The sequence below is a fragment of the Babylonia areolata genome, chromosome 27, assembly GCF_041734735.1.
Source record: "Babylonia areolata isolate BAREFJ2019XMU chromosome 27, ASM4173473v1, whole genome shotgun sequence".
NCBI lineage: Eukaryota > Metazoa > Mollusca > Gastropoda > Neogastropoda > Buccinidae > Babylonia > Babylonia areolata.
The window spans coordinates 21,551,682-21,570,949 of NC_134902.1; the positions used below are offsets into that span (position 1 = coordinate 21,551,682).

The 19,268-nt window shown below is 42.3% G+C and overlaps 1 protein-coding gene across 2 annotated transcripts in view; it reads left to right on the forward strand.

Annotated features, from left to right (window-relative positions):
* Nucleotides 1-8,396, forward strand: part of LOC143301647 (ras-related and estrogen-regulated growth inhibitor-like protein) — a 75,402-nt gene extending 67,006 nt beyond the window's left edge. For both annotated transcript variants that reach the window (XM_076616079.1, XM_076616078.1), the window contains 3 exons: nucleotides 528-856; nucleotides 1,801-1,921; nucleotides 3,873-8,396. In XM_076616079.1, the coding sequence (XP_076472194.1) occupies nucleotides 528-856; nucleotides 1,801-1,921; nucleotides 3,873-4,010 (588 nt within the window). In that variant the 3' untranslated portion in view covers nucleotides 4,011-8,396. The remainder of the gene's footprint in view (nucleotides 1-527; nucleotides 857-1,800; nucleotides 1,922-3,872) is intronic.
* The last annotated feature ends 10,872 nt before the right edge of the window (nucleotides 8,397-19,268 follow it).

Below are 19,268 nucleotides of genomic sequence, written 5' to 3' on the forward strand. Positions count from 1 at the left end.
TACTTGATTTGGCACACTTGGTCATTGGATATGTGATCAGTGTATGAATGTTACTGCAAGATACTTACTGACAACAACAACTATTACCACCACCACCACTACTACTACTACTACTACTAGTCTTGTATTTTCTCTCATTCTCTCTCGCCTTGACTACTGTAAGTCTCTACTGTCTGTTTTTTTTTCCTGCTTCATCCATTCAGTCCCTTCAGCGCATACTTTGCACCGTTCTTTATCTGTCTCTGGGCCATGCTTTTGGAATGAACTTCCTCTTTCGCTACGTCGGGTCTCCACACTCAGCTCTTTCAAAGTCTGGCCTTAAAACCCACCGTTTTGCAAGATAGCCCCCTTTCACCTGCCTCTTCTTTTTGTTCAGTTTGTCATGAGTTTAGAGGTATACATGCGTGTGAATGACTGGTGTGAAAGCGCTTTGATTTGATTTGTCTCTGCACAAGATTCGACGCTATAATATAAATACTAATTATTTTTACTACTACTTCTACTACTATAATGCTATACATACACAGAGCCTACAGACGCGGGCCGCCTCGCGTGAGCTCCTGATGCAAGCGGACGCGGCGGTGCTGGTCTACAGCGTCACGGACCAGTCCAGCGTCGTCGCGGCGCGTCACGCGCTCGGCTGCATCCGCAAATACCGGCCCAACGCGCCCTCCTCTTCCGCCGCCTCCTCTTCTTCTTCTTCTTCCTCTTCCCCAGCCTTGCTCGCGCCCCCGCCCTCTTGCCCGGCAGTGACGCAGGGGAACCGGCTTCGAGCGCCCCCTACGACGGGCGTGGAGGGTTGCCCGCCCTTGCCCGTGCTTCTTCTTGGGAACAAGTGTGATCTGGATCATATCAGGTTGGTTGCGTGGGTGGGTGGGTGTTCAAGGTTTGTGAGTGAGCGGCGTGGTGTGGGTTTGAACGTGTGTGTGTGTGTGTGTGTGTGTGTGTGTGTGTGTTTGAACGTCGTATGGGTGTGTGTGTGTGTGTGTGTGTGTGTGTGTGTGTGTGTTTGAACGTCGTATGAGTGTGTGTGTGTTTGGGTGGGGGGGAGGGGGGGGGAAGTCGTGCGTGTGTTATTGTTGAAACTACATTATTCACATGATTGCCCATCTGTACTGTTTAAAAAAACAAAAACAAAACAAAAAACAACAACAACAAAAAACAAAACAAAACAACAACAACAAAAAACAACAAACAATAACAATCATGATAAATAGAATAAGAATAATAAATGAACACAACAAAAAACAAAACTAAAACAAACAAACAAACAAAAAAAATGAATGTATAAAATGGAAGAAAAGAACCAACTTTCTAAACGAACCGGCCAAAATGTACAACACTGGCGAGGTAAAGAGCGAGATGGAGAGAGGGGGGAGTGTGTGTGTGTGCGTGGGGGGTGGGGGAGGGGGGCGGCAGAGACACTAAAATGGAGACCTGCAAAATCATTCCCAGGTAGCCTTTCATAGTAGTGTTTCATTGCACGTGAAAAATTAAAGCCCCAGGGAACATAAGCCATACACTTTCGATTCTGGGACAGTTGGGATACATTTCAATTCAAGGTAACTTTTCTTTGGTAGGAAACTGCATATGCAACAACAACAACAAAAGACACTTTTTTTTAACACGTCAGTGTGAGAACTTCCATTTCGAATCAAAACTATAGTTTTTTTTAGTCATACAATTGTGGATAAAACACACACTTTTAACAGAAATGACAACTGGTTGTGAGAAATGCCTTTCGTTTATTCATGGGTGTGTTTCTCCGACTGATTGCCCTGTGCGTTGTCACGGCTTCAGGACGGTACAAAGGCACAGCACCGCCTCAGATTGGACGCCAGACTGCACCATGACGTCAGAATGTTCCGCGCGCGATGACGTAGACGGCGTGACGTCACTGTTCCAAAACCTCATCAAGAAGGTATCCCACAAAACTCACCGGCGCCTGAAGCTTGTTAATTCCTTTTGGTTTGATTAATTAAATTCAGTGCGGGTAGACTTTTGCGAAATCATGTGTCATGCATCATGATGATACTGTGATGGATATGTTTCACCCTTTTGTTCATATATGTCTTAATATATATATATATATATATATATATAGAGAGAGAGAGAGAGAGAGAGAGAGAGACTGACACTGGTTTATTGAATAGGCCACAGCCCTTTTCAATGGGGGTTCACAGTCGACAGATACATTATTATTTACACGAGGGGGAAAAAAATCACATTTGTATATTTTGGACTGCATTCAAGGTCTGGGATCTAAGCTTAAAGGCATAGAAAAGAAACTTCGCAAAAACAAAAATACTCTCTTCTGGAACTCTCACAAATTCCAGATTATGAATTTCGAAACTGACAGTATCCTGTAAATACTTAGATCTTAAGTCTTCATACTTCGGGCACTCAAAAGTGAAGTGAATTTCGGTTTCAAGTGAGTTACATGGACAATTCCAGTTTTCTGGATTCCTTGATTAACGGTATTTGTGAACATTAATTTGTGATACTCCCATCCTAAACTGAGCGAGGGTGTTACGATATATGTTCAACCATAAAACATTCACGTATTTCTCTCTTCCAAAACAAGTTTTATATTGTTTATATACCGAGTATCTTACAATATTTTCTAAGTGGTCTTGCCAACGATAGCAAAATGAGTTGTACAGTCTTTCTTTAAGTTCTTTGAAAAATAGTCTCTCATGCCCACATCCAAACAACCACACTTGCTCAAATCCATTTTCACACCGAACGTTTTGAACTTTGGTCACCCAAGTAGAGAGAGAGAGAGAGAGAGAGAGAGAGAGAGAGAGAGAGAGAGAGAGAGATTATATACATATATATCTGTGTGTGTGTGTGTGTGTGTGTGTGTGTGTATTCTTAATTGGATCGTATGAAAATGAATGCAGGTGTGATGTGGTGTGGTGTGGTTGTAGTGGTGATGGTGATGTGTGTGTGTGTGTGTGTGTGTGTGTGTGTGTGTGTGTGTGTGTGGCTTGTGCTGTAACACCATGAAAAGACAGTTTATATATATAATTATATGTGGTTATCATTATGTGCATCCAGAAAATGAACCAAATGGTTAAGAACACTGCATGCAATATGAAATCCAACTGGAAATCAGCCCAGTTCTGCAGAGTTGGCAGATTCATTGTTTTAGAGTGTACTCCGAGTAGCAGTTTGGAAAAAGAAGGAAGAAAATATATGTGTATGTTTATATATGGTCTGATCATATACCAACTTGCGATATGTTAAAGTCTCACATCCCTGAACTGAAATCATCTTCAGTGTTGACGATCTTCAGCAGTCCATTGCTAAATGTATGATTTTTTCAATTCTTTGTTAAATAGTTCAGTTGATTCGCTGTTATAGTTGTTAGTTTTTCATTAGAAATAAGTTATATTGTTTTTTGTTGTTGTTTTTTGTTTGTTTGTTTGTTTTTGTTTGTTTGTTGTTGTTGTTGGGTTTTTTGTTTTGTTTTGTTTTTGTTTGTTTGTTTTTGTTTTTTGTTGTTGTTGTTTTTTAAAACAAAACTTAAATCAACCATTTTCTATATGTAACACACACACACACACACACACACACACACACACACACACACACACACTTTCACTTACTCGCATGCGTACACAGTAATCCCCCCCCCCAGACCCCCCTCCACCCACTCGATTTTTTTCCTACCCTCGTCTAATAACTTACAGTGAAAAGACGTTAAACTAAAAAACGAACAATATATATATATATATATATATAGAGAGAGAGAGAGAGAGAGAGAGAGAGACTGTGTGTGTGTGTGTGTGAGTGTGTGTGTGTGTGCAATTGCTCATGAAGATGTTTCGAAGAAATACATAGTGTGTGTGTGTGTGATACATTCCCAGGTGTTGGAAATCCGAGAAGCCAGTCAGCGAAGTGGCCGGAAGTTGTCGCAAGGGGTGCTGGGATCACCGAGACTGCTGCGCAGCACCATTAAGCGTCGCCTGAGCGTCTTCAGCAGAGATCGCGTGTCCACCTTGTAATCACTGCAAACACGTACTGTCTGTGCCCCCAGCCCCCCCGGCCCCCCTCCCTCTCCCACCCCCACGTCCTCCCCTCACCCCACCCCTCATCCTCCCTGGTGTCATCATTCACGATTTGGAGGCTGCTTCTGATTCGCATATTCCCCGATTCGGCCATCACTAATAATTAATTTAATATTATTTGGAGATCCCGATTCGCCTTGTAACAAGTTCGCCTGTGTGGTGTGTGTTATTAACTGTCACTGTCACTTGTCCCGAAACCTAGTTAGGTCCTTGGGGGGCGCTGCAATGCTGAACTCATCACTCATCATTCTCCATTTCTGGCAGTCGATCGTGGGACAGGGACCGAGTTTCGGCAGTTTTGTTGCTGTTGTTGTTTTCTTTTTGGGTGGTTGGAGGTATTTCATCGCACGAAATAAAACGGACAATTGCTTCTAGCCACCTTTCCTGGAGTGCGCCTGGAAGATTCTAACGGGGGGGAGGTTCTTTTGCAGATCAGTGAAGTTGGAGAGAGAGACATTGAGTGTAGAGATTCAATTGTGTGACAAAGTTGCGGAAGCACTGCACGTCATTGATTGCGTCATTTCCGCCCCAATGTCTACGTAAAAAAAAAAAAAAGAAGAAAAAAAGTGGGCGTCAGTCTGGTCAGCCAACAGCACGTGGAGCACGGCCAATTGGAAGATTTGAGCTGTGACCGACAGCGCTGTGGGGAGCATGATAAGTTTCAGTTTCAGTTTCAGTAGCTCAAGGAGGCGTCACTGCGTTCGGACAAATCCATATACGCTACACCACATCTGCCAAGCAGATGCCTGACCAGCAGCGTAACCCAACGCGCTTAGTCAGGCCTTGAGAAAAAAAAGAGAGAAAAAAAGGGGTGAATAAATAAAGAATAAAGAAATTCATGATAAGAAACATGCCTTTGACATTTTGATGATGGAGTCTCCCGTCGGACCGACGGATGAGTAGGCAGGCAGGCTTATCTGTCGGTGTGTGTCCTCGTATGGGAGAAGAGGCCGATTCTGGATGTGCAGCACTTCCCACAGGTGTTGCAAGGGAAAACATCTCCAGAAGTTAAGTCCTGCTTCCTTCGCTCACACTTCTCCTTAATGGTCAGCGTTCTCTTGTTTTCAAACGTCTTTATGCCACTAGAGCACAGCATCCTCCAGCAAGAGCGGTCAAGGGCATCAGTTTCCCAGGAAGCGATGTCTATGTCACAGGTTTTGAGGTTTGTCTTCAAGGTGTCCTTGAAGCGCTTGCAGGGTCTTCCAAGTTCACGGTGGCCTTCCTTCAGCTGGCCATACAAAAGCATTTTAATGATAATAATAATGGATACTTATATAGCACACTATCCAGAAATCTGCTCTTGGTGCTTTAAAAAAAAACAAACACGTTTTGTTACAGAACACATTGCATCAATGTTACATGCACTCACCAAAATGTGACTAACAAAACTATACACATATGAGAATAATGTGCAGTTTCACTTCATCTGTTCATTTTCTCCGGCCTGGTATTCAGTGCAGTGATGGGGGTCCCCACCACATGAGTGCAGTGTTTGCATTTCGGAATCGTGTCCTGTTTTGACCAGAAATTGTTGAAGTGTGTGTGTGCGCGTGTGCATGCGTTTTTTTGTTTTTGTTTGTTTGTTGTTGTTGTTGTTGTTTTCTCTTTTCTTCTTCTTTTTTTGTTTTGTTTTTTGATGCAAAAGAGAGAGAGAGGGGTGAACTGCACATGTTGAATAAGCGAAACGGAAACAGCCGGTACCGAAACAGTCAAACTGACGGGCGCAATAGCCGAGTGGTTAAAGCGTTGGACTTTCAATCTGAGAGTCCCGGGTTCGAATCTCGGTAACGGCGCCTGGTGGGTAAAGGGTAGAGATTTTTCCCAACATATGTGCGGACCTGCTTGTGCCTGAACCCCCATTCGTGTGTATACGCAAGCAGAAGATCAAATACGGCACGTTAAAGACCCTGTAATCCATGTTGGCGTTCGGTGGGTTATTATGGAAACATTAACATACGCAGCATGCATGCCCCCGTACACAGAGTATAGCTGCGTACATGGCGGGGTAAAAACGGTTATACACGTAAAATCCCACTCGTGTACATACGAGTGAATGTGGAAGTTGCAGCCCACGAAGAAGAGTCAAACTCCAGAAGCCATAGCTAGAGATCGGCCACACGACCACACGACCACAGAGAAGGCGAAACAGGAACACGCGAATCAGACATGCTCCAATGAAGTGGGACATGCAGATCACTTTTGGCGCGCTTCGACGCGTCAGTTCGTGGGGCTGAAAATTGTTGTTGTCGTTGCATTTGTTGTTGTTGTTTTTCTTTGTTCTTGTTGTTTCTGAGGCCGCTGGCCTGGCCACCCCCCAACCCCTTCCACCAACTCCCCGCCCCCTCATCCCCCCCCCTCGCCCCCTGCACCCACCTCCCAGCCTCCTCGCCCCAACTCGTGATATTTAATATATTTGAGGTTTTTAAGCAACTTGTCCTGAATAGTTAGCAACACAATGTAATATAATATATAGTAGACGGAGGCGAAGATACATATTTTTAAAACAACGTGCATGGTTGCCTTTCTACGCGTGATCATAATTATACATCGGGGTCTGTACAGTGATGAGTCACTGAAGTGTGTCTGTAAAACAAAGGGCAGCGCGTGTCTTGAAACTAGCCTGCAGTGATAAGAGTCACTGAAGTGTGTCTGTAAAACAAAGGGCAGTGCGTGTCTTGAAACTAGCCTGCAGTGATAAGAGTCACTGAAGTGTGTCTGTAAAACAAAGGGCAGCGCGTGTCTTGAAACTAGCCTGCAGTGATAAGAGTCACTGAAGTGTGTCTGTAAAACAAAGGGCTGCACGTGTCTTGAAACTAGCCTACAGTGATAAGAGTCACTGAAGTATGTCTGTAAAACAAAGGGCTGCACGTGTTTTGGAATTAGCCTACAGTGATAAGAGTCACTGAAGTGTGTCTGTAAAACAAAGGGCAGCACGTGTCTTGGAACTAGCCTACAGTGATAAGAGTCACTGAAGTGTGCCTGTAAAACAAAGGGCTGCACGTGTCTTGGAACTAGCCTACAGTGATAAGAGTCACTGAAGTGTGTCTGTAAAACAAAGGGCTGCACGTGTCTTGAAACTAGCCTACAGTGATAAGAGTCACTGAAGTGTGTCTGTAAAACAAAGGGCTGCACGTGTTTTGGAATTAGCCTACAGTGATAAGAGTCACTGAAGTGTGTCTGTAAAACAAAGGGCTGTGCGTGTCTTGAAACTAGCCTACAGTGATAAGAGTCACTGAAGTGTGTCTGTAAAACAAAGGGCTGGGCTTGTCTTGGAACTAGCCTACGCAAGTGATGGAAAACCGTAATAGAGCATCCCAGATAGCATGCAAACGTTTTCAAAACGTTTTATTTTGGCTCACTTTGTTTTAATTCGTTTACTGGTTCTTGGTAGATGTTTTAAAAACGTTCACATGCAATCTTGGATGTTACTACCGCAGCATGCAAATATAGTTTAGACTGGTGCGTTTTCTGGGTTTTTTTTTGTTTTTTTTAAATAATATATTTGTTTAATCCTTTATTATTTTAATATAATCTGCTTATTTATTTAGATTGTACTTGCTTGTTGTGTGTGGATAGCGTATCTCTTATTTATTTTATTTTAAAAAAATCAGATTGAGTATTCATATATATTACAATACATTGGAATTAAATGCGGGTGGATGGAGGATGTATATGATATATATATATATATATATATATATATATATATATAAGGCAATATCTGGAATCGCTGGCACTGACCCAAGAAAATATTTCAACAAAGGTAGACTCTTGGATCAGAACATCGAGCATGCTGGAAAAAAAAAAAAACCCACCAAGAAAATTTCGCCCAGTGAGGAAGAAGGAAAGCAGGACAATCATTTTCACACACACACACACACACACACACACACTATATCTATATAATTATATATAGATAGATATGTATATATATATGGATAGATAGATATAGATAGATACTGACTTTGTTGCGCATATTGTGATCAATATTTTATTTTTTTTCACATGTTATTTGCCACTTTCGCCTATTCATGCATATTGTGTTTGAGTATGTGTGTTTGTGTTTGCTTGTGTGCGTGCGTGTGTGTGTTTGTGTGTTTGCTTATGTGTGTGTGTGTGTGTGTGTATGTGCGTGTGTTTGTGTGTGTGAGTGCGTGTGTGCGTGTGTGCATGTGTGTGTGTGTGTGATCAAAGTTCTTTGGTTCATGGAGTTTTGTGTTCTTTGTGTGTGTGTGTGGGTGTTTTTTTTTTTCTTTTGAAAACAGAATTATTGTGCATTGTCACTGAGATTTTGTTTCCATTAAAGAATAAGAGAGAGAGAGAGAGAGAGCGTCGGACCTTGAGTGCGTGCAAGAGGTTGTACGTATGCGCGCCGCGCGATTGTTTGCATGTTTCTATACATTTGTGTTCACGACTTCTTTTGCTTCTGTGAAGAACGGGCGAGTCATGTGTCCACTTAATTCAGCTTCGTTTGTGTGGTCAGTGGTGTCCAGACCTTGACATGTCCAGGTTCATTCCAAAAGACCCTTTTGGGCGCATATGAAAGTGCGAGAGAGAAAGAGATAGATAGATACAGAGCGACAGAGAGAGAAAGAGAGAGAGAAGGCACACAATACGTGGCCACAGTGTAGTGGCAAGTTACAAAGCACATAACGGCAGTGTAAATAAAGGTGTTTAAAAACAAAAGAGTAAAAAAAAAAATTTTTTTAAGAATTTTTTGTTGTTGTAAAAAGGTGACTGTGTGAAGTTCGTGCGTGTTGTCTTTATATGCACTGACATGACCAGAGCTTTATAAAGCTCCTGGCATTGGCATTGTATTGTATTTCATGACTTGTCTAAAACAGCAACAACCAAAAAAATACACGTGGAAAAAAACCTTTCAAGTACAAAAAAAAAAAGAGAAAAAAAAAAGGAATTTACCACGTGCAAATTTAATAGATTTCTTCAATTATTTGAGGATCAGTCAAATCTGTAACGAAATCATTTGCAAGCAAGTCATGATCAGCTTTAAAAAACAACAACAAAAGTTTGAAAAATCGATGTTTCGGCCAATAATTTGGCTGGTGGTTTTCACTGCGAAGAACGGAAGTGCACGTACAAGAAGACACTTCCGGTTATGAGTGGTGATGATTTGAACGGCAGCATTACACCTTGCATACACTACTGATTGCCGGAGACTCAGCATCATTTCACAATGTACCAAAGAAGAAACTTCAAGTTGCTAAGTGGTCCTAAACTCTTTTTATTATTATTATTAACTCTAGCTGTGTCAGTGCCAAAATCTACAAGTATTTTTTCTGTCCTGATTGAAACACGCAACCAGTCAGGAAAGTGAAGTCAAAAGGAAAGACATGTTCAAACTGAGACGGTTTTGAAGATGAGAGTAAAGTTTATATGCAATTTTATTGAACAGTGTTATGGTGTCTATCAGTAATGTTAATCATGCTTATTGACATTGGGTTTTTTTGTGTTTTTTAATACACTTGTAAAACGTAGCAATATCCATATTTTCGAGGATATGGTCTCTGCATCCCGTCTCGCCTCTCTGTGGAAAAAAAAATAAAGAAGATGAACGTTTAGGGGTATGGGAGGGTCGGGGAAAGGGCAAGGGGGTGGGTGATTTAATACACCTTGTTAGCGTCTAGCTGAAGACATAATCGGCACGCAGGCCGGACTTATCTCGAAGGATTAAAAATAGCAAGTTTCAGTCCCTATCCAACTCCCTTGGGAGAAAAAGAAAGGGAGGGAGGGGGGGGGGACGGTTGGTGGGGGGGGGGGGGGGGGGGGGGGGGGGATAGGGGGGGTTGGACATGTACGGATTCTACACGAATGAACGAAGGTTTGGGGGATTGTAACACAGTGCTGAAACCGGCTAGGTGTCTGGAATAACGAAGCTAACTGACAAGTGCTGCAATTCCAACACATGACTCTCCTTCCTCGATCCCCCCTTCCCTGGGTACATGGTCACCGACAGGCCTGCTCACAGCATGGGGCTTGCCCGCCTTATCTGAGGGGCATTTCACACTGCAGGCGATTTTGCCGATTTGTTGTTTGTTTTTATGGCTGTATCCACGTTTCAGCCCCTCTTCCACTCCTCTGTGTAGTGACTGGTGAATTGAAATGTCCACGCCTTGTTGTGAACGCTACTCATTCGGTCTTGAGGGGAAACATTGTGGATATTGCCTGTATATCTATCTATCTGACGGGCGCAATAGCCGAATGGTTAAAACGTTGGACTTTCAATCTGAGGGCCCCGGGTTCGAATCTCAGTAACAGCGCCTGATGGGTAAAGGGTGGAGATTTTTCCGATCTACCAGGTCAACATATGTGCAGACCTGCTAGTGCCTGAACCCCCTTGTGTGTATACGCAAGCAGAAGATCAAATACGCACGTTAACTCTCTCCATACGAACGGAGAAAGAGACGACGTTAACAGCGTTTTACCCCAATTACCATCATCAAAATATTGCAAGCGGAAGGCTCTTATACTGAAGACGTGAATGTTGACAAAGAATACCACAATTCTGACGACGGAAGCTAAAGGTTGGGTCATTCAGACACCCACTAGACATCCGAGTGGTCTGTGTAGAGGAGAAGAGAGGACTGGCCGTACTGAGTGAGTTAAAGATCCTGTAAACATACCCAGCATGCACCCCCCCGAAAACGGACTATGGCTGCCTACATGGCGGGGTAAATAAACGAAATGGTCATAAATGTTAAATGTTAAATGTTACATGTCTGTCTAATTGTGTATGTGTTCGTGCCTGAAACACGATTGAATGACACAGGAAACGAATGATGAGCGCCCAGTAGCAGCCGTCAGTTGGCTCTACCCAGGTAGGCAGCCTGTTGTGCAAATGACCCCATGTTTGTAAAGAGCTTAGAGCTTGGTCTCCTACCGAGGATAAGCGCTGTATAAGTACCCATATCTATCTATCTATCTATCAATCTGATAATAGGTGATGCAAAATCAAAAGTACATTGACATAAAGATAGAAACACGACATGTATCGAGTCTTAGACTCTTTGTCAAGGTACCTTTGATTTTACACCACCTTTTATCATTTGACTTCGTTCTGAAAGGTCCAGCACTCGCCATTTTCTCATCTATCTGTCTGTCTATCTATCTATCTATCTATCTATCTATCTATCTATCTATCTATCTAAGCATACGAAAAAAGAAGACAGGAGCGAGTCAACAAGTCTACCAGATTATCCCAACATTTCGGACTCTGGCATTCCTCCGGTCACACTCACACACACACACACACACACACGTGTGTGTATATATATATATATATATATGTATATGTATGTATATTCATGTGTATTACATATATGTATATATGGAGAAGGGGCGTGCGATTGAGTGAGCGTGCGCATATACAGGTACTTATTTATCATGTGTAGACACGTGTTTAAAGTCCTACTGTGTTTGTGTTTTGTCTTTGTACATGATTTCCGATACGTTTGTAACTTAACTTTTATGTACTATCCCTCCTATATTCCTCGTGATTCAATGACTCAATTACACTTGGTAATAAAGACATATTCCATATAAATAAATAAATAAATATATATATATATATATATATATATGTGTGTGTGTGTGTGTGCGCGCGCACGCATGTGTGTGTGTGTGTGTGTGTGTGTGTGTGTGATAGCTGCTCACATAAAGAGGAATTAACGATCTTCCCAACAACCAGGGTGTGGCTGTGTATGGGAGACTCGGAATGAGCGGCGTGGGAGTAATGCCACTGAAACGGAGCAGATGATGGGGCAGCAAAAACAAACAAACAAACCAAAAAAGTCCTCCCTTGTTTTGAGAAGGAGACACAGACAGACAGACAGACAGACAGAGAGTAATAAGGTTTCGATATCATGGGTTCGTTATCCCTCCCTAGTTTCCAGAAGACAGAAAACCGGAGTGTGTTAATGATGCTGCTTTGTCCCCGCATTCGTGCTAATGAGGGTTAGGCCAATGTCATTTCAGGACAGGAGCATACACGCACGTGTACATACTGCATGATGGATATGTGTGGTCATGTGTATGGCTCGCAATATTGAAAATGAGACGGGTCGTGTTTGCCGTTAATGAACAAACAAAAAATGCAACAAAAACATTTGTCCAAGACCTAAGCCATGAACATCTGACATTCAGGGCGTCATCCAACAGGTCGTTGAACTCCGCTCCACCAAACAGCTTTATTGTGTGGACGTCACACCACGGCACACCCATTTCTCAATGCATAGTGGGAAAATGCAGGCAACGTGGACGGGCGCAATAGCCGAATGGTTAAAGCGTTGGACTTTCAATCTGAGGGTCTCGGGTTCGAATCTTGGTAACGGCGCCTGGTGGGTAAAGGGTGGATATTTTTCCGATCTCCCGGGTCAGCATTATGTGCGGACCTGCTTGTGCCTGAACCCCCTTTGTGTGTATACGCACGCAGGAGATCAAATACGCACGTTTAAGATCCTGTAATCCATGTCGGTGTTCGGTGGGTTATGGAAACAAGAACATACCAAGCATGTACACCCTCGAAAACGGAGTATGGTTGCCTACATGGCGGGATAGATGAACGAAACGGTCATACACGTAAAAATGTTACATGTTTGTCTGAGTGTGTATGTGTACGTGCCTGAAACCTGATTGAAAGACACAGGAAACGAATGATGAGCGCCCAGTAGCAGCCGTCAGTCAGCTCTACTCAGGTAGGCAGCCTGTTGTGCAAATGACCCCATGTTTGTAAAGAGCTTAGAGCTTGGTCTCCGAAACAAGAACATACCCAGCATGCACATCCTCGAAAACGGAGTATGGCTGCCAACATGGCGGGGTAAAAACCGGGGTCATACACGTAAAAACCCACTCGTGTACATACGAGTGAACGTGGGAGTTGCAGCCCACGAACGAAGAAGAAGAAGAAGCAGGCAACGTGTCTATATAATAATGTAGGTATGATTACCACTTCAGGCGCGGAATTAACACCATAGCTCTCCTAATATGGATATGAGACAAATAGGCGTATTCGACCTGGTCAGTGGCAGAAAACGAACCATGTGATTGGTCAGTTTGTTGGGTTTACTTTGTTCCGATTGGGCGTTTGCCCGGCTTGATGCCCACTTGGATACTGACACCGAAGTTAGGTGTGTAGATTTTCTGAGCTACGTTCTGTACAATCGCTCCGCCCCTCCACCCCCCAACCCTAACCCCCAACCCCTAGAAAAACAGGTGACTTCGATGCCTCTTGAACATTTGTCCAGTAACGAACCACTGTGACGGGACAGAGCATCACAAATGCTGCTAATGTTCACCGGCATTTTCTAGAGTGTTCATGCTTTTGTGTTCCATAAAATAGCTCTCACGTCGTGGCGTGCAGTCATTATAAGTCGACAATTTCGTACCCTGATATCTCAACTCTAGAGTTTACTTTGATTTTTATCTTATTTTATTTTTATTTTTATTATTTTTTTAAGAATGGTGTCCATTTGTGTTTTCTGAGAATCTGTTTGCTTTCTTTGAAGTTGGAAATTAATTTGCATCTTGACACTGTCGACCTTGCTCACAAATCTGCTGCAGTTTGTGAATACAGGTCTTCCGTGTTTGTACACGTGTTTCTTCATCGGGAAAACAGAAAAAAAATACATGTGTTTAATTCATGATCTTCCTACCTTTCGGGCAGATGAGTGAATAAAAACAGAGTGGATAAGTGTCATTCAGATCCTCCTGACTGGAATAAAACTTTGACGATTGAGATCGCTGTTGTACCTGAAAGGGTGGTCTGTATTTTTAACTATAGGCTATACGGTCTCATTCATAAAGATTGTGTCCGACTTTTTGCAAATCAAGACTGATTGTCAGTGGGAGAAAAGGTGTGACAGTGGCGGCTACCAACACATGTTTCATTCACATCCAAACCTTTTCAGTGAATCCTGTTTGTCAGACCTTTACCTTTGCTCGGTTTTTCAATTTTTTTTTTTTATTTTTTTTAGGTCGACACTAAAAACTGCAGGTGCACAGCAGTACGTGCAAAAAAACACAACAAAACATTTCTTCCCCACTCCTTGTGAAGGAACTCGTAGAGGACACTATTCTTGTTCTGCCTTGTTTTTATCAACACGTTTGTTTGAACCAACCTCAGCTAGCTCTGGACAGTTCCGAACAAACAGCAAAGTTCTTGTTTTCTTAGCTCCGTCGTCCATACTGATTTTATTCTCTGCCCGAGCAAGGAAGAAAACTTAAGGAAAGACAGAGGAGAAGATAACTGAAAGACAAAGGAAAAGAGAACTCGAAGAAAGATAGTGGAGAAGAAAACTCAAAGAAAGACAGCGGAAAAGACAACTAAAAGATAGAGGATAAGAACACTTGAAGAAAGATTGTGGAGAAGAACAGTGGAGAAGAAAATCAAAAGAGAGAGGGAGAAGAAAAAAAAGGATAAGAGGAGAAACGAAAACGGGACAATATTTCACAGGGACCTTACCGCCAATCGGTGCCCGGAACGAAGCCATGTTCCGCGGGAGGAAGAGGAAGCAGCAGGCAGTGTCCGCCCTGGCCACCAGCTGTGCCTTGCTGATGGCCTGCTGCACCGTGGTCAGCCTGCCCGGGACGGAGGCCGTCGGCTACATGGGTATGTCCTGCATCCAGTTCTGCCGCCTGGTCACGAGGACACGCTCCCACGCCTTCTGGTGCATTCGCCAGACCTGCAACCTCAATCCCCGTGGGCGCGTCCTTCCCAGGATGGCGTCCATGCGAAAGAGAACACCGCCCCCATGCCCACACAGCGGGGACTCGTCAGAGGAATCTGGACGTGACGCTCACATTCAATGTTAAACAAGTCATCTGGTAGTTTCGTGGAATCTTCAGTGATGCTTACATTCAATGTTAAACAGGTCATCTGGTAGTTTCGTGGAATCTTCAGTGACGCTTACATTTAATGTTAAACAGGTCATCTAGTAGTTTCGTGGAATCTTCAGTAACGCTCACATTCAATGTTAAACAGGTCATCTGGTAGTTTCGTGGAATTTTCAGTGACGCTCACATTCAATGTTAAACAGGTCATCTGGTAGTTTCGTGGAATTTTCAGTGACGCTCACATTCAATGTTAAACAGGTCATCTGGTAGTTTCGTGGAATCTTCAGTGACGCTCACATTCAATGTTAAACAGGTCATCTGGTAGTTTCGTGGAATCTTCAGTGACGCTTACATTCAATGTTAAACAGGTCATCTGGTAGTTTCGTGGAATCTTCAGTGACGCTTACATTCAATGTTAAACAGGTCATCTGGTAGTTTCGTGGAATCTTCAGTGATGCTTACATTCACTGTTAAACAGGCCAACTGGTAGTTTTGTGGAGTTGTCAGTGATGCTTACATTCACTGTTAAACAGGCCATCTGGAAGTTTTGTGGAGTTGTCAAAGATATGCTCACATTCAGTGTTAAACACGTCAACTGGTAGTTTTGTGGAGTTAATTGTCAGTGATGTTTACATTAGAATAGAACAGAAAAGAACAGAATATTTCTTTATTAACAAGTGTACCAGAGTCAGAAGGAATATTGGGGGGGGAGGGGGGGGAGGGGGGGGGATAGTACATGACAAGATACGAACATAAATCGAAAATCATACACAAACACAGATACAGTAGAAATGAGGATACATACAAGTGCATATCAATACAAAAACTTGTGCATACTCACACATGCACGTACTGCACACATACACACGCACACACACACGCACGCATGCACACACACACACACATACACGTTTGAACAGAAGCTGCATATTACATGTGGATGGGGCTGATGAGTAGATCTTCAGGTAGATGGTTGTTGATTGCGCAATTCTATTTATCATACTGGATTTGTTCGAGAGACAAGGCATTGACTGCTTTGGGGAAAAGCTATTGGCGAAGCGACTGGTTTTCGTCCTTATACTTTTGTACCGTCGACCAAAGGGGAGCATCTCGAAAATCCCAAAAGCTGGATGTGATTCGTCCTGGCTGATTGATTTTGCTTTTTTGAGTAGCCGCTTATAATATATGTCTTCTAGAGAAGATAGATCAGTTCTTCCCCTCTCGAATGACGTGAAGGACGGCAAAGAGTGGAGGGGAAGAATGTATAGTATAGATTACAATGTTATTAACCAATATAGTATAGATTACAATGTTATTAACCAGTTTACGACTTTGTCTGCCTTATAAACGGCGGAAAAGTACAGAGGAAGAAATGTGGATATTGCTGCCGATTCTATGTGCTTTCGTATAAGACCTGTAGAAAATTTCTTTCTGGTCGGCTAACAATGTGCGCTGTCGTATTCTTATTCCTCGTTCGTGGGCTGCAACTCCCACGTTCACTATTTCCACGAGTGGGCTTTTACATGTATGACCGTTTTCACCCTGCCATGTAGGCAGCCATATTCCCTTATCAGGGGTATGCATGCTGGGTATGTTCTTGTTTCCATAAGCCAGCGAACGCTGACATGGATTACAGGATCTTTAACGTGCGCATTTGATCTTCTGCTTGCGTATACAAATGAAGGGGGGTTCAGGCACAAGCAGGTCTGTACATATGTTGAACTGGGAGATCGGAAAAATCTCCACCGTTTACCCACGCGCCGTTCTCGAGAATCGAACCCGGGACTCTCAGATTTAAAGTCCAACGCTTTAATCACTCGGCTGTTGCGCCCGTCTTGTTATCGTATAATCCCTTCTATCCCCCTCTGCAACTTCCACCTTCAGTTGTCTGTGCGATTCCACCACCCCACTGGACAACCTTGTTCATTTTCCTCAATATTTTCACCCCCTCCACTAGATCTTGAGTGGTGGTCTGAAAGTAAGTCATTCTGATGAGACGATAAACCAAAGCCCTGTGTGTAGCATGCACTTAGCGCACATAAAAGAACCCACGGCAACAAATGGGTTGTCCCTGGCAAAATTCTATAGAAAAATCCACTTTGACAGGAAAACAAACAAAATTGCTGGCATGAAAAAATACAAAAAAAAATTGGTGGCGCTCTCAGTGTAGCGATGCACTCTCCCTTGGGAGAGCAGCCCGAATTTCATAGAGAAATTTGTTGTGATAAAAAGTAATACAATACAGAGCTTGATTTTATCATTGTTCATTTTTACTTCCATCTCAGTTGTAAGTAGGTCTTTGCGCACCATTTTTCTTCAACCTCTCCCCCTTTCTTTTCTTTCTTCATTTTTGTTTTTGTTAGTTTTTTGTTTGGTGCTTCTGCACTCGTTCGGTGGAGATAGTTCTTACTAATTCATATTACAATGAAATTATCTGCATGTTTTCAGAGCGTTGACATTGGACCTTGTGTTTTTAATGTACAATGGATATATGTCTGGGTTTTTAAGTGACATAGTGTAGCAGCCAGTGTTCTTACTGTTCTAGAAAAAAAGTTAGACATCATTACCGAAAGGGAATAAAAAAAAACCCAACACATTACGGTTATTAAAAAAAGCTCTGTGTGTGTGTGTGTGTGTGTGTGTGTGTGTTGTGTTGTGATCCGAGTATCATAAAATAATTATCTTTCCAAGCTTTCACTGAATCATATTACAAAAAAACAACAACCCAACAACAAACAACAAAAACTAACTAGTGTAAACTACACTAAATTAAACAAAAATTTGGCTGAAAAAAGGTGGTGAAATTCAAATGCTCAATTCATAACTTTTGCCTAACAGATATGCATTAGATTTATATACATAAAATCCCGTCATTTGATGATGGTTTGTGTCCTTGGGTTTGTGTGCGTCAAATCCTTTTTATGTTCGTTTGTTTTTCTAGAACGACAGTGGTGTTTGGTGATTTTGAAATACAGCAAAAAACGAAAAAAACAAAACAACAAAAAAACAAACAGAAGCCAACGCAAATCCACAGTAAATGTTAGCAGCACACACACACACACACACACACATCCTCTCCCTTTTCGCACAAGAACACAGCTTCAATAGTTTCAGCACCACTGCCAGGTAGCATGTGCATTTTGTTACATTTTTATTATGACAAGTAGGCAGAAAATCAACTGTTGATTTAGCAAAATATATACATATCTATATATATGTATATATATATATATTTTTTAACTTAAACATTATGAAGAGCATGAGCATGCATATCATACGTGATAGAGGAGGCACAGTCTCACCATGAAACTGATCAGCTTATCAGATTATTGCTTTTGATCTTGTAACGTCATTGAGAAAGGACAAAAAAAAAAAAAAAAAAAAAAAAAAAAAAAAAAAAAAATCAGCAAAGAAAGCAACCCACTGCATACACTGCTGACATGCAGAAGCAGCAGAAAAGACAAAGACCAGATATACAGAAAAAAAAAGTCACAGAAATTCACAGCAGGGATGAAAGCATACGAGTGAAGCACCAAACTGAAAAAAAAAACAAAAAAAAAACAAACCACCAGTCATTAATTAATCATTATTCTCCTAAAATATCTTGGACAAAGAAGACATTGGAGGGAAAAAAAAAATATATATATATATATATATATATATATAACACCCCCCACCCTCACCCCAATTCACAGAAAGCTGAAGGCAAAGCAAGCATGTTAGTTAAAGGAAAGAAAAAGTCAGTACAAAATAAACAGACGGTACAGAAACAGGATGGGACTGGCAGAAAAAGAATCATCACCACCTTGCACAACCATGGTGTGAGCAGCAGATGGCTGATGCACTAAAAAAAAAAAAAAAAAAACCCCCAAAAGATCAATGGTACACTGTTATCTACCACATGCATGCATGAAACCTCACCTCCAGGCTCTTTCAAAAAACAAAACACGCACACGCACACACACACACAGACATGCACACACACACACACACACAGACATGCACACACACACACAGACACGCACACACACACACACACACACACACACAGACATGCACACACACACACAGACACGCACACACAGACAGACACGCATACACACAGACACGCACACACACACAGACATGCACACACACAGACATGCACACACAATGTAAAGAGGGGGGTGGCAGAGAAGAAACAGAAGTGGGTTCAAGGAGGATGGCATTCATTTCAATCAGGAAAAAAAAAAAAAAAAAAAAAAAAAAAAAAAAATCCCATCCTCCTCACATCTTCCCCCCCCCCCCCCAAAAAAAAAAAAAACACACAAAAAAAACCAACCTTGCACAAAATGGCAAAACAACTCT